This window comes from Nerophis lumbriciformis, linkage group LG33, assembly GCF_033978685.3.
Source record: "Nerophis lumbriciformis linkage group LG33, RoL_Nlum_v2.1, whole genome shotgun sequence".
Classification (NCBI taxonomy): domain Eukaryota; kingdom Metazoa; phylum Chordata; class Actinopteri; order Syngnathiformes; family Syngnathidae; genus Nerophis; species Nerophis lumbriciformis.
In genome coordinates, this window is record NC_084580.2 from 10,809,274 (window position 1) to 10,825,076 (window position 15,803).

The following is a 15,803-nucleotide window of genomic DNA, read 5'->3' on the forward strand; positions in this document are numbered from 1 at the left end:
ACCGCAACAACGGACATCAGAACGACAGTGGGGATTGGCGAAGGACGGATGGCGGAGACGTTCAGTTGTGGTGCCGCTCAGCAGCTGTTATGCATTCAGTGGAAATCTGGGGTAACAGTCAAACATGATGTGTGCACATTAATTGCACGTCAAAAAAATCATGCTGTAATTAATAACTTTGATAGCCCTACTTTCTATTTATAGTTACAACAAACCTACAACATATCGAACACAGTGTCATCTGCTAGATCGGGAGTCAGCAACCCGCGGCTCTTGAGCCGCATGCAGCTCTTTAGTACCGCCCTAGTGGCTCCCTGGAGCATTTTAAAAAAATAATTGAAAATGGAAAAAGATGGGGGAAAAACATTTTTTTGTTTTAGTATGTTTTTTTTGTTTGAGGACAAACATGACACAAACCTTCCCAATTGTTGGAAAGCCCACTGTTTATTATGTTTGTGTGTATCCTTCACTGATGAGAGTATTTGGTGAACATCGTTTTGTCCTACTAATTTTGGCGGTTCTTGAACTCATTATAGTGTGGACTGTGACGCAACAGTTTGTTTACAAGTAAAATATTCCACTCCTTCTTTGTCTAATTTTGCTCAACAAAAATGTCATGCTGTGCTTGAATGCACAAAGGGGAGTTTTGTTGATGTTATTGACTTGTTGGAGTGCTAATCAGGCATATTTGGTCAGTGCATGACTGCAAGCTAATCGATGCTAACATGCTATTTAGGCTAGTTGTATGTACATTTTGCATTATTATGCCTCATTTGTAGGTATATTTGAGCTCATTTAATATCCTTTACTTTTATCCTATTTGTATGTAATTTAGTTTTGCATGTCTCATGACACATTATCTGTATGTAACATTGGCTACGTTCCAGACCACAGCAAACATTACCTCGCTTGCCAAAGATTGTAATAAATCTATTAAAAGAAGGCAGCCTGCCATTTCCTTTAACTTGGACACACACATCTATACCTTTGACCATTAAAAGCCAATAATTTCCACGAGTTATCTCACCTTCTGAGTAGCCTCTGATTTACTAATGTTTTCCAATGTAAAAATGTGTAGAATAAATATTACATTTCTGTCAACGAAGATTTGCTTCAGCCTCAGACACGGTCATTTTGATAGTAGGCTATTATAGCTAATATAGACACTTACATCCATACTTGCCAACCCTCCCGAATTTTCCGGGAGACTCCCGAATTTCAGTGCCTCTCCCGAAAATCTCCCGGGACAACCATTCTCCCGAATTTCTCCCGACTTCCAGCCGTACTTAAGGCACGCCCCCTCCAGGTCCGTGCGGACCTGAGTGAGGACAGCCTGTCGTCACGTCCACTTGGCCAACCAAAAAGTAACCACAGAACACTATTGTTCTGTGGTTATTTTTTGGTTGGCCTACGGTTTACGTTGTATTGCACACCCTGACGGCAAGTGTGGGAGTCGGTTCTGAAGTATGAAGTAAAGAGATGTAAGATTGTTACCTCGCCTGGTTATTGACTCCAACCCAGAATATTACACTGCCCATACCTATGCTCCTTCAAAGGCTGTGCAACTGGCTGCAAAACATTGCACTTTCAATTACAACAATGAGTAGAGAGGAGTGTTATGTGTGTATATGTGTAAATAAATGAACACTGAAATTCAAGTATGTCTTTTATTTATATGTATATATATATATATATATATATATATATGTATAATAAAATACATATATATATATATATATATATAGCTAGAATTCACTGAAAGTCAAGTATTTATTTTATTTATATATATTTATATATATATATATATATTTATATATATATATATATATATATATATATATATATATATATAAGAAACACTTGAATTTCAGTGAATTCCAGCTATAAATATACTCCTCCCCCTTAACCCCGACTCCGCCGACCTCACCCCCCCAAATCTCCCGAATTTGGAGGTCTCAAGGTTGGCAAGTATGCTTACATCATTTGTTGTCTTCATTATAAGACTTATATACGGCTTTTCATTTTTTGCGGCTCCAGACAGATTTGTTTTTTTGTATTTTTGATCCAATATGGCTATTTCAACGTTTTGGTTTGCCGACCCCTGTGCTAGATGGTGAGGTACCCCTATTTTAACTTGTATTTATTGTTACACCTCTGACAGTGTCAATCAAAACTTATTTTGGGTACAGCTCTAATGTCACGACCAATAAGTACATATTCCATTTTCTGACTTTGGGCAGAAATTCCTTGAGCCTTGAGGTCCCCTGACCTTTGACCTACAGCTCCCTCCCTCCCAACTTCCTTCAGGGTGTTCCCAGGGGGCTCAGCTCATGCTGCTAGTGCAACAAAAGCAACAACGCTTTGGGGGAAGGAAACATCCCGGTCCCCTTTTAGATTCTCAATCCATGTTGATGTGTGTAACGGAGCGAGTGTAACCGTCACTTGAAGAGCGCTACAGATCTCTCTTTGGCTGCAAGGGTGTGTGCTGGGAGGGGTGGCGTGCTTTGCGCAGAAGAGGACGTTTCCCCCATGGGTGTTCTTGAACTGTCCCTCCGACCCCCCTCATGCTGGGGAATGTGCTCGTACAAGACAAACAAGGCGAGGAAGGTATTGAAAAGCCTCGAGCAAAAAAAGAGACTCACTGCCTCCCAGTTGGTGCTGTTCTTCTCCCTGTACTGGACCTCGTAGACCAGGCGCATCCAACCCACTGTGACGTCTGCCGAGGGGGGCGACTCCCACGTGACCATGACGTCGTAGCTGAGTCCAGAGGGGCTGACATTCAGGCGGGTCCAGTTGAGGGACACAGGGGGGTCAGGGCGTACTGCCAGAAAAAACACAATATTTACCACAATTAGATCAATCAATAACATCACGGGTGCCACTTGAACAAATAAATGCTGTATTATCTTTACAATGCCAATGTTTGCATGGTCCAAGTGGACCCCGACTTAAACAAGTTGAAAAACTTATTTGGGTGTTACCATTTAGTGGTCTATTGTACGGAATACGCACTGTACTGTGCAATCTACTAATAAAAGTTTCAATCAATCAAAGTCTTAAAAAGCCGAGCACTTACAGTGCTCTTTGTTTATCAGCTCGGTGTTGCAGGCGTTAGCTCCTATGCTCAGTACTATTTTGTGTGCTTTTTTTTTTTAGCCTTTTTAGAGCATTTTCTTTAGTTTTAGAAAGCAATTATATGTGGTTTGAAACTAGGGGTGTAACGTTTTGTTTGAACTACTATTCTATTAACATTTTAATTCAGGGTTGCCGATACAATATTAGATAGATATTTGTTTATTTAGGACAATAAGCTCCGAAACGATTCAGTGAGTTGAAATTGATTCAGCAATTTTGTAGCCAAAAATAAATAAAGCCACAATAAATACTAGATACTGGACACTGCAGGCAAAGTTTTTCTATATTCTTGTTATTACTTGTAAGGAAATTACCGTATTTTTCGCACTATAAGTCTCAGTTTTTTTCATAGTTTGGTTATCCAGTGCGATTTATATATGTTTTTTTCCTTCTTTATTATGCATTTTCGCCAGGTGCGACTTATACTCCGGTGCGACTTATACTCCGAAAAATACGGTAAGTGTGAATTATTTATGGATACAAACCATCAAGTAAACAACTAGTAATGGTCAATGCATTCACATCTTACTTGAATAAAGCGCAACTAACACAAAAGGAAACTTTTTCTGCTCTCATTTTCAACATTCAAATAGGGCTGCAACAACTAATCGATTAAATCGATTATAAAAATAGTTGCCGATTAATTTAGTCATCAATTCGTTGGATCTATGCTATGAGCATGCGCAGAGGCAATTTAATTTTTTTTTTTTATAAACCTTTATTTATAAACTGCAACATGTACAAACAGCTGAGAAACAATAATCAAAAAAGTATGGTGCCAGTATGCTGTTTGTTTTCAATAAATTACTGGAAAGGATAGCAATGTAGTTTGTCTCTTTTATCCGATTATTAATCGATTAATCAAAGTAATAATGGACAGATTAACCGATTATCAAATTAATCGTTAGTTGCAGCCCTACATTCATGACTTTTTGAAGTACAGCACCCACCATTTTAACACTAGATTTACCTGCTACTTTTGCTACACAAAAAAATTCAAAATTAATATAAATAGGTAACTGCAACCAAATCTCTTCAGGTTAAATGAGCAGTGCTTTGACCTGCTACTACTCTGATGTTTACAAACAGCAGTGCAGTAATATTTAACAAAAGAGCAAGTGTAATCTAACTATTGTGTGGCAACGCTGCAAGTGCCATGGCGGTCAGTGTTGTGTAAAATCCCACGGTGCCACAGTACTATGAGTGGGCTTGTTGCGTGTGATCAATAACATTGCGTGTGCAATTGAAAAGTGGCACGAACCGCCTTATTTACATGAGGATTTTGTGTGCATACAGGGCTTTTACCTCGGAGACGATCATTTTCTGTATTTTCATGTTATCATGCCCGACCTGTGTGCGATGTGTTGAACCAGCAGCACACATCCACTATCTGTTTTTGTGACTCGCAATCGAGACAACAGAAACATATGCGCACTGACATTTAATTCTGTGCACGAGGCTGTGGATCGCATTTTCATGCAACACATTCATGCGTCTGGAATGACCCAAAAACAAGAAAATGCACAATGAAAGACGTCTTTTCATGTATTATAGTTAGATAATGATAATGGCTTTTTTTGCCGATATCCGATATTCCGATATTGTCCAACTCTTAATTACCGATTCCGATATCAACCAATACCGATATATACAGTCGTGGTATTAACACATTATTATGCCTAATTTTGTTGTGATGCCCCGCTGGATGCATTAAACTTTATAACAAGGTTTTCCGAAATAAATAAACTCAAGTTATGGAAAAAAATGCCAACATGGCACTGCCATATTTATTATTGAAGTCACAAAGTGTATTATGTTTTTAAACATGCCTCAAAACAGCAGCTTGGAATTTGGGGGTTGAGGAGGTTGAGGTGGGCGGGGTTTTTGGGGGTCGGGGTAGGGGCTAGCGGGGGTGTATATTGTAGCGTCCCGGAAGAGTTAATGCTGCAAGGGGTTCTGGGTATTTATGTTGTGTTACAGTGCGGATGTTCTCCCGAAATGTGTTTTGTCATTCTTGTTTGGTGTGGGTTCACAGTGTGGCGCATATTTGTAACAGTGTTAAAGTTGTTTATATGGCCGCACTCAGTGTGACCTGTATGGCTGTTGACCAAGTATGCATTGCATTGTGAAAAGCCGTAGATATAATGTGACCAGGCCGGCACGCAAAGGCAGTGCCTTTAAGATTTATTGGCGCTCTGTACTAAATTGTACTTTTTGAAACAGATACCGATAATTTTGAAACCGATACCGATAATTTCCAATATTACATTTTAAAGCATTTATCGGCCGGTAATATCGGCAGTCCGATATTATCGGACATCTCTAATTATAGTAATACATTTCCTAATTATAAAAACGAACGACATTATAAAAAAAAAAAAAAACGCCAGCAGACACCAAAACGCATCAGTTGAATTCATCTTAATCAGCTCTTTAAGTCATCCATGATCTAGCAGCAATAAAATTATAAAAGGAAATTGCTGAATATACGATATGTCTAATATTTTTTTATTTCTGTCAGTCCAAAATGTTGACACACATGAATGGCGGAGGATTCTTGTTTGTCCGTGTGTGGAACTGTCAGTTTGCACATCCTTCCGACACGTGTTAAATAAAATTCTAAATAGTGCTCACCAGAACGGTGACGAGTGTTGATAAATCTCATTGCGCATGCTAAATAATTATATTTGCATCCTCTCTTTCCAGTATTGTGGGCCTTTTGATGATCAGCATATATTTTGCATAACAATGAAGACAAGGGTAGCAAAATGGATTGCACGCCTTATGCTGCTCACTTAATACATGCAATCCACTTTGCACACATATCAGCTTTGTGTGTGCTATCAGGTTTGCACGTGTTTTAGTACATGCAAACCTTTAGTAAATCCGGCCCACACACTGGACCGCAATGATGGCTTGTAAATTTCTCGTTCGTCTGCTTCTCTTCTGGTATCTGCCATACTTGTTTTGATGACGTGGGCGATGACGTCACAGACAGGTGACAGACTCCCGTAACATTTAGGTACTTAAAACCACTTTTTATACACCATGCCGTTCCTAAATCCAATGTTTTCGTTTCTGGTATCGATAAAATTGATTGATTACCTTTTAAAACATTGTTATCTCAATGTGTATCTTCCAGAAGCCAACTTGCAAAGCACATATTGATGCAGTTGAATTTTAAGAATATAAATCGATACATCGATGTATTGTTATACCCCTATTTGAAACATTCAGGAAGTATCCACACCGTCGCCAACATTGACTCCACCTTCTACCCCTCCCTTGCGCTGCACGCCAAAAAGATTCACCGACATAGTAAAGTGGATTTCTTTTTGTTCTCAATCACAGTAGCGACATGGCTGTTAAAGTTAAGGAGTTTTGTGGTATCAAAGTGTGAGTGCACCACATGGCTAGTGACAATGTGTGAGCGTGTCGACAGGACGGCTGCATATAAGGAGGACTGTAAATCTAGTTGTTGTTTTGGCTTTTTTAATAAAGAAACTGTTGATCCATCAACCCCTTGTTAAGTTTGTTTGATATACTGTAGAGCACTTTATAATGTGTTGAAATACTGTATTAACATTTACTAAAATGTGGACTTTTTACTATTTATGTTTACATTTTTTCTTATGGAAACATTTGCTAACTTTTCTATTTGCAAGCCCTGTTCAAGTACCAATTAAGTTAATAAATTTAGGTTTTCAAGCGGGGGGTGTATATTGTAGCGTCCCGGAAGAGTTAGTGCTGCAAGGGGTTCTGGGTATTTGTTCTGTTGTGTTTATGTTGTGTTACGGTGCGGATGTTCTCCCGAAATGTGTTTGTCATTCTTGTTTGGTGTGGGTTCACAGTGTGGCGCATATTTGTAACAGTGTTAAAGTTGTTTATACGGCCACCCTCAGTGTGACCTGTATGGCTGTTGACCAAGTATGCTTGCATTCACTTGTGTGAAAAGCCGTAGATATTATGTGATTGGGCCGGCACGCAAGGGCATTGCCTTTAAGGCACGCCCCCAATATTGTTGTCTGGGTGGAAATCGGGAGAAATTCGGGAGAATGGTTGCCCCGGGAGATTTTCGGGAGGGGCCCTGAAATTCGGGAGTCTCCCGGGAAAATCGGGAGGGTTGGCAAGTATGACTGGGAGATGCAACTGCTCTGTACTTCTCCCTACGTCTGTGTACCACTCCGTACAGCGGCGTTTTAAAAAGTCATAAATTTTACTTATTGAAACCAATACCGATAATTTCCAATATTACATTTTAAAGCATCTATCGGCCGATAATATCAGCAGTCCGATGTTATCGGACATCTCTAACGATAACCTTCTACAAATGCAAGCAAACCACAGTAAAAGTAAGCGCTGACACTCAAATGTTGTTAGTTATACTGTAATAATTTTTACGTACGTACCTGCATAAAATAGGCTTATGTTCCGACTTACATACAAACGGACTTACGAACGGACGTAAGAACGGAACTCGTTCATAACCCGAGGACCTCCTGTATATGTCCAGTTCAGTTTCAGCTTATTTCGAACATGCATACAATACAATTACAATGTAGTGCATCACATATTTCCAGTTGTTTCATTACAGCACGCCCGAAAAGCAGTAGGAAGAAGCAGAGCTCATTTAATCCTGCCCCTAGCAGTTTTATCCCATTTCTTTGTTCTCTGTTTGTAACAGAACAGTGAATCAATAAATAAGAAATAATATATATGTTGGCTACAAACCAATGTTTTCCACGCTGAAGCAGTCGTTTTCGTTTAAATAGGTGACGTTGTCTTGACTACGCAGTTGCAAGCAGTAGGTGGTCCAAATGGACGTGTGGTTTCCATCAAAGAAGCACTCCCTTTTCGAGTGGATATACTGTGGACACTCTTTCCACTCTTTCTTGGTGGGGAAACTGATAATAAACAACAGCACTGTCAGCCACAGAAAAGGTGTATGATTAATAAGACTTTTTTTGTGTGGTGTGATAAGGCTTACTCTCTCTTCAGGTAGAAGACTCTGAGCGCTCCGGGGGCCGACAGGTTGTGGAAGCTGCCGGGACTCCACCAGCAGCGGAATGTCATTTGGTCCCGGGATATGCACTCAGTGAAGTGAGGTTCAACAGGAGCTATGGAAGGGACAGACAACAATAGGAGGGTACTTTCAACTGATAGTTCTGTGTATGTCTACCAAGTGTTCACATGTGGAGGCGTTCACTTTAGATTGCAAATGAAACCATGTCCAACCCTCTCCAAAAGTATCATAATTCATCTTTTGAAAATGTACACCCTAGTGTTGTCACAATACCAATATTTTGGAACCGGTACCAACATTATTTCGATACTTTTCTAAATAAAGGGCACCACAAAAAATTACATTATTGGCTTTATTTTAACAAAAAAATCTTACGGTACATTAAACATATGCTTTTTATTGCACGTTTGTCCTTAAATAAAATAGTGAACATACAAGACAACTTGTCTTTTATTAGAAAGTAAGCAAACAAAGGCTCCTAATTTAGCTTCTGACATATGCAGTAACATATTGTGTCATTTTCCATTCTATTATTTTGTCAACATTATTAAAGGACAAGTGGTAGAAAATTAATTATTAATCTACTTGTTCTGTTACTGTTAATATCTGCTTAATTTCTCTTTTGACATGTTCTAGCTACACTTCTGTTAAAATGTAATAATCACTTGGTCTTCTGTTGTTTGGATACTTTACATTAGTTTTGGATAATACCACAAATTTGGGTATCAATCCGATACCAAGTAGTTACAGGATCGTACATTGGTCATATTCAAAGTCCTCATGTGTCCAGGGACATAATCCCTGAGTTTATAAACATAATATACATTTTATACATATACATAGGTGTAGATCCACCAATGACGTTTGTTTACATTGTGACGTCGGTGAGCTACGGTGTGTAGTGAAGCATGTTTAGCTATTCCTCGTCCTGCAGGGATGATACTTGTAAGAAACTTACTTTATTTGTTGCCAAGGAGGTGAGGATTAGTGATTTAGAAGTAGCTAAAACATTGTCGACTGGGTATGGACTTTAGTCGCTAGCTAGCTAGCCATGTCTTAACGCACCTCTTCCGGTGGGCGTTTCAGTGTTATAACTTCACCTTTATCGTTAGTTTTAAGCCAAAATGCGTCCGTTCTCCCTTTTCTGTCTACACACTGTGTCTGCTTGTAAGGGGGGTGGCGGATCGGTACTTTTCAGAGGCGGAATAGCACTGAATATGATTCATTAGTATCGCGGTACTATACTAATACCGGTATACCGTACAACCCTAGTACACTCTTAGATATATATTTTGAAGATGAACATCACCATTTTTTTCAAACAAAATAAACGCCATAAACCGTATATATTCACAGGTCGCAATGCAGCAAAAAAAAGGTGAATTTATATCTTTGCATGTCACACATCGTTGTTATTGTGTGCTTTTCCTGCACTTACGGTGTAGTCTAACCCTGGATTTCCTGGCAATTTGTTTTCTCAAACCAAGTAGTAACGTCACAATGACGTCCAACTTTGTATTTGTTCACGTTGACAAAACTGTCGTGGACAAACAAACACTGATTTATTTAATAGAAACCAGAGCAGGCGGGAGTGATGTACTAAAAAATGTCCAAATAAGTACTTCCATCACAATGCAAAGCACAGTGTTTACAGGCAACCAAAACTCAGTGCAAGCTTTCGCCTAAATGTAGGAAACTTATAATTTGACACTTAGTCCTGGTTTAACACGAATCAAATCAAATCAAATCAACTTTATTTATAAAGCACATTTAAAATTTACCACAGGGGTAGCCAAAGTGCTGTACAATGAACAGGTTAAAAGATAAAACGAGTACCGAGCAAACACAACACAACACAAACAGACATTTTAATATCCAACATTGCTACATTTGTCAGTCAGAAAAGATAAACATCATCATAGGTACCCATGGCCTCTTCAACCTGCTACCCTCCGGAAGAAGGTATAGATCTATTCGCGCCAGGACCACCAGAATGTCTCACAGTCTGTATCCCCAGGCGGTGAGACTGCTAAATTGAACAGCCTGCCCCTTTACTTCCCCCGGCCATCTTAATACCTCACTTTTCACCACTTCAATAATTGTGCCCTGGACATTGCATTGCTGCAACATCGACATAACACTCCTCCCACCCCCACCCCCTCTTATCACGACCTTCTTTACAATACCTATGAAAACTATGGTCAACCTGCACATTAATGCAGTTTCTGTGCAACTAGACCAAGGGTCGGCAACCTTTACCACTCAAAGAGCCATTTTGATCCGTTTCACAAATTAAAGAAAACAATGGGAGCCACAAAACTCTTTTGAAATTTAAAATGAAATAACACTGCATATAAAGTTTTTTTTTTGCTTTGTGCTATGTATAAACAAACTATTATGGGTTACATTTATGAAATCAATGAACGACTGCAGAGAAAATTAAATAACATTTCTGCATGCAACAAAACGTTTTTAACTCCGAAAAAGACGTCGGGTTGAAGGTTAAGTAAAATACTTAATGTCTATTTAAGTCCTCCTTGTAGTAATGAAAAAACAAAACGCCAAACTTAAATTATCCACTGGCAGAGAACCAAAAATGCCGTCCTCTCTCTCTGTGCCGTTATCCTTTTACTGGCGCCGTGCAGTCAGCTGCCAACCTGAATAATAAAATGTGTATTTCACTGAACAATTAAAAAATTTGAATATATGCAAAATTATAGGAAATTAAAATATCTATCATACTTGGTCAATGTGATTTCTGCTCCTGAACCGCAGCGCACAGCGTCTCCAAATGAGGGCTGTATGACGTCACCTTTATCTTCACACAGGATTGTAAACTCTCATCTGTGAGGCATGTGAGATGTTGGTGGGCGTGGTTTGGTGTTAGGGGGGCTGGTGGTGGGGGGTTGGGGGGGTGTATATTGTAGCCCGGAGGAGTTTGGGCTGCAAGGGATTCTTGGTATTTGTTCTGTTGTGTTTATGTTGTGTTACGGTGCGGATGTTCTTCCAAAATGTGTCTGTCATTCTTGTTTGGTGTGGGTTCACAGTGTGGCGCATATTTGTAACAGTGTTAAAGTTTTTTATATCGCCACCCTCAGTGTAACCTGTATGGATGTTGAACAAGTATGCTTTGCAGTCACTCACGTGTGTATGCAAAAGCTGCATACAACATGTGACTGGGCTGAAACATAGTTAGTATGGTGAAAAAGCGGACGCGACGACAGGTTGTAGAGGACGCTAAAGGCAGTGCCATCACGGCACGCCCTCAATATTGTTGACCGGGTAAAAATCGGAAAATGGTTGCCCTGGGATATTTTCGGGAGGGGCACTGAAATGAAATTCGGGAGTCTCCCGGAAAAATCGGGAGGGTTGTCAAGAACTAGACAAAGCTCAAACAAAATCTTGTTGACATGTATGACTTGTGTGTTGTTATGACAATGACAATAAAGGAATTGTTTGATTGATTGATTGATTTAGGTAAAACAGTACACACATTTGTTATAATTAAATAAAATAAAGAATAAAGAACAAAACTTTTGAAGTACCGACAAAATATTATATTTGTTTGACAATATACTGCACATTTTTAGGGTAGCATGGTAACTATTTTTATGGAATTTGTTACAACCTAATAAGCTTTTATCACAGAAAAACAAACAAAAAATTGAAATTCTAAAAAAGCTTTCTCTTTTTTTAAATAAAATATAATTTAATTAAAAAAATATAATCTAAGGTAAAATATTTCATTGATTTTTTTGAAAAATCTAAATAAAACAAAATGTTTTTTTGTTTTAATAATATGTTTTCAGAATAGCATATCGACCAAATAATTTTCTACAAAAGGTTGATTACAAGAAGGTTTGCCCATGTACAAAGAACATGTGCAGGAACAGTACGTAATGCTCATCTTAATGGAGAATATTCTAATTCAAATGTAATATAGTGCTGGATTGATAAATTCTACATATATTATGTACAAAAATATATTAGGGTTGGGCTATTTTTTCAATCTTGCGATATTCCGTTTATCGATATTATAGCCCCGTGCAAATCCATTATAGTATTCTAATTCAAATGTAACATAATGCCTGATTTATAAATTCTGCATATATTATACAGTATATAAATATATACTAAGACTGGGTTATTTTTTTCAATCTTGCTATATTCTGTATATATCGATATTTTAGTACGGTGCAAATCCATTGAAGATAACTATTCTTATTTGGTCTCCTGTCCACTCCTCTGCCTCTCTTGTACTGCTGCGTGTGCTCACTGCTTAGCCCACCCGCTGTGAAGCACTCAGAGCTCATAAGTGTTCAGGAATAAGCAGTTACCTTGTTAATTTAAAGTACCAGTAAAATGGAAAAACAAGTTGCCTCTATATTGAAGCTATTATCATATATATCTGATTTATGACACCAAAAGACTTACAAAGTGAGTAAATAGATGCAGTCACGTGATGCGCAACGTACAGGTTGGAACCACACATCCCTTCCCCACCAACAACAATGCAAATCGTGTAGACTTTTTAAGAGCCCACAACAATTACTTTGGGACAAATGATGATCCAGAACCTTATATTGTTGATCCTGACTATAAAGAGTATGATCTACGAGTTTTAGAAGATGTGTGCTAAACAGATCCACCTTCAGTGAAACACCAAACATTATGTAGCAGCATTGCTAAGTGCTAAACAAAAAATACAAACTACGGACATAATAAAACGATCGCTTACTCTACAATGTCTGCTCTCACTGGGATGACGACTAATAGGATGTTCATATCTTTCCGTTTAGATGGAGAATGAATCATAAATACACCGTCTTCAGTTGTGTCTTTGTCTCCATCTCAGGGTATAAATTGATTTGTCACAGATGAACAACTTATAAATGTATGGCTAAATCCTCCTATTATCCAGATGAGAGGCATAAAATATAATCTAGAATAACTTTGACGAACCGAAACGCGATGATGCAGCAGCTAGACACTGTCTGGCTTAAAGGGGAACATTATCACCAGACCTATGTAAGCGTCAATATATACCTTGATGTTGCAGAAAAAAGACCATATATTATTTTAACCGATTTCCGAGCTCTAAATGGGTGAATTTTGGCGAATTAAACGCCTTTCTATTATTCGCTCTCGGAGCGATGACGTCATTGACGGCCTTAAAAGCCAACCAAAATGTACATCACTGTCTAATAAAAAAGTCATTTTATTCAATATGCAAGGCTAGAAAGAGTTGAAATGAATGCATACATAGGCCAGGGCCAATAACAGAGTTTACTGGATGATATATTGTCCCACAAATTGTTGTCATTAATCAATACTATTGTCAGCAATATTTTGAGACCGAATAAAGCACTCATGTAATCATGACTGTGGAGGCGGGCGTGGTCGGCGCGCCTCCTGCAGGAAGGGTGTGTGTGTGGCCCGGCTTCGAAGCCCAGCTGACAGGTGAGTAGACGGCCCAGCCGGGCCTAATTATCTAATCACCTGGGTCTGTTATCAGCAGCGCCCGAGGCCATGAGGGGGGGAGAGAGGAGCAGACACACAAGCGAGCAGGAGGCCGCGAGCGAGAGAGACCAGTGCACAATAATAGAGACAAATAAATACTTGTTTGAACCTGGATTTCGAGTCCCGCAGATTCTGTCGGTCCACAGAGAACCCGTGCACACAGAGACTTTCACAATGACATTTAACAATAATAATAATGATTATAGTAATGCAAGTAACCCTTTCAAACGCAATAAAATATGACAAGTAGATTCACTCTGTTCATTTAATTCTGCCAAACGCACTCAGGTGCTGAGAGCAATGCAGAGAGTGAACCCTCTCGCACCCTGATTGGAAGCGACATATAAAGAAAACAAACACAGACGAGGCAAATTATTGATGACAACAAAGTTATCAAGTTTATTTTTATTTATCGTTTGACTAGTTGATATATTGACTATTGGCCCAGGCGTACACATTCACACACTAAAAGAGGACTACTAAACAGCCACATAAATAATTGTGCTTCACAACCTGATAGAATATTGTCATGTTGTCATTGCAGTTGGCACAGGGCTTTGCTTTTCTCAATCCCTCCCATCCATGCAACACATTCCAGCTGCAGAACGCAAAGAATTGTGTGTTCAAGCTAGGGTTGTACGGTATACCAGTATTAGTATAGTACCGCGATACTAATGAATCATATTCGGTACTATACCGCCTCTAAAAAGTATCCGTCCAACCCCCCTTGTTGTCGTCACATCGTGACATTGTGATTTATGAGCAGAGGATCTACGAGCAGAAGAGCATGTTTGGCAGCGCACAATCACGGAGTACTTACAAGCAGACACAGTGTGTAGACAGAAAAGGGAAAACGGCCGCATTTTTGCTTAAAAACTAACCATAAAGGTGAAGTTATAACACTGAAACACCCACAGTAAGAGGTGCTTTAAGACATGGCTAACTAACTAGCGGCTAACGTCCTTCCGCAGTTTGCAGTGTTGTAGCTACTTCTAAATCACTAATGCTCGCCTCCATGGCAACAAATAAAGTATGTTTCTTACAAGTATCATCCCTGCAGGACGAGGAATAGCTAAACATGCTTCACTACACACCGTAGCTCACCTGAATGAGCTACCTGAATGTAAACAAACGCCATTGGTGGATCTACACCTAACATCCACTGTAATAATACCAAGTACAAGAGCGTATCTAGTCGATACTACTATGATTACATTGATCATTTTTAGCGTCACAAAATCTTTTTTAGTTTTTTTCAAGTTCATATTGTGTTTATAAACTCAGGAAATATGTCCCTGGACACATGAGGACTTTGAATATGACCAATGTATGATCCTGTAATGACTTGGTATCGGATTGATACCTAAATTTGTGGTATCATCCATAACTAATGTAAAGTATCAAACAACAGAATAATAAGTGATTATTACATTTTAACAGAAGTGTAGATAGAACATGTTAAAAGAGAAAGTAAGCGGATATTAACAGTAAATGAGCAAGTAGATTAATAATTCATTTTCTACCACTTGTCCTTAATTTTGACAAAATAATAGAATGGAAAATGACACAATATGTTACTGCATATGTCAGCAGACCAAATTAGGATTCATGTTTGTTTACTTGTGAATTGAAGTGAATTATATTTATATAGCGCTTTTCTCTAGTGATTCAAAGCGCTTTACATTGTGAAACCCAATATCTAAGTTACATTTTTAAACCAGTGTGGGTGGCACTGGGAGCAGGTGGGTAAAGTGTCTTGCCCAAGGATACAACGGCAGTGACTAGGATGGCAGAAGCGGGGATCGAACCTGGAACCCTCAAGATGCTGGCACGGCCACTCTACCAACCAAGCTATACCGCCCTACCGCTATACCGCAGCTATATACTTACTACTAAAAGACACGTTGTCTTGTATGTTCACTATTCTATTTAAGGACAAACTCGCAATAAGAAACATATGTTTATTGTACCCTACATTTTTTTGTTAAAATAAAGCCAATAATGCCATTTTTTGTGGTCCCCTTTATTTAGAAAAGTGTCGGAATACATTTTGGTGCCGGTACCAAAATATTGGTATCAGGACAACACTAGTTCAAGCACGCTGGTGATATTGGTCTTTTTTGTC

The 15,803-nt window shown here is 38.9% G+C and overlaps 1 protein-coding gene across 1 annotated transcript in view; it reads right to left on the reverse strand.

Annotated features, from left to right (window-relative positions):
• ghra (growth hormone receptor a) overlaps positions 1–15,803 on the reverse strand; it is a 127,001-nt gene that overhangs the window by 17,899 nt on the left and 93,299 nt on the right. Inside the window, exons 3-5 of the mRNA XM_061928821.2 lie at positions 8,123–8,252; positions 7,867–8,039; positions 2,643–2,821 (exon numbers count right to left, since the gene is read on the reverse strand). Of these exons, the coding sequence (XP_061784805.1) occupies positions 2,643–2,821; positions 7,867–8,039; positions 8,123–8,252 (482 nt within the window). The remainder of the gene's footprint in view (positions 1–2,642; positions 2,822–7,866; positions 8,040–8,122; positions 8,253–15,803) is intronic.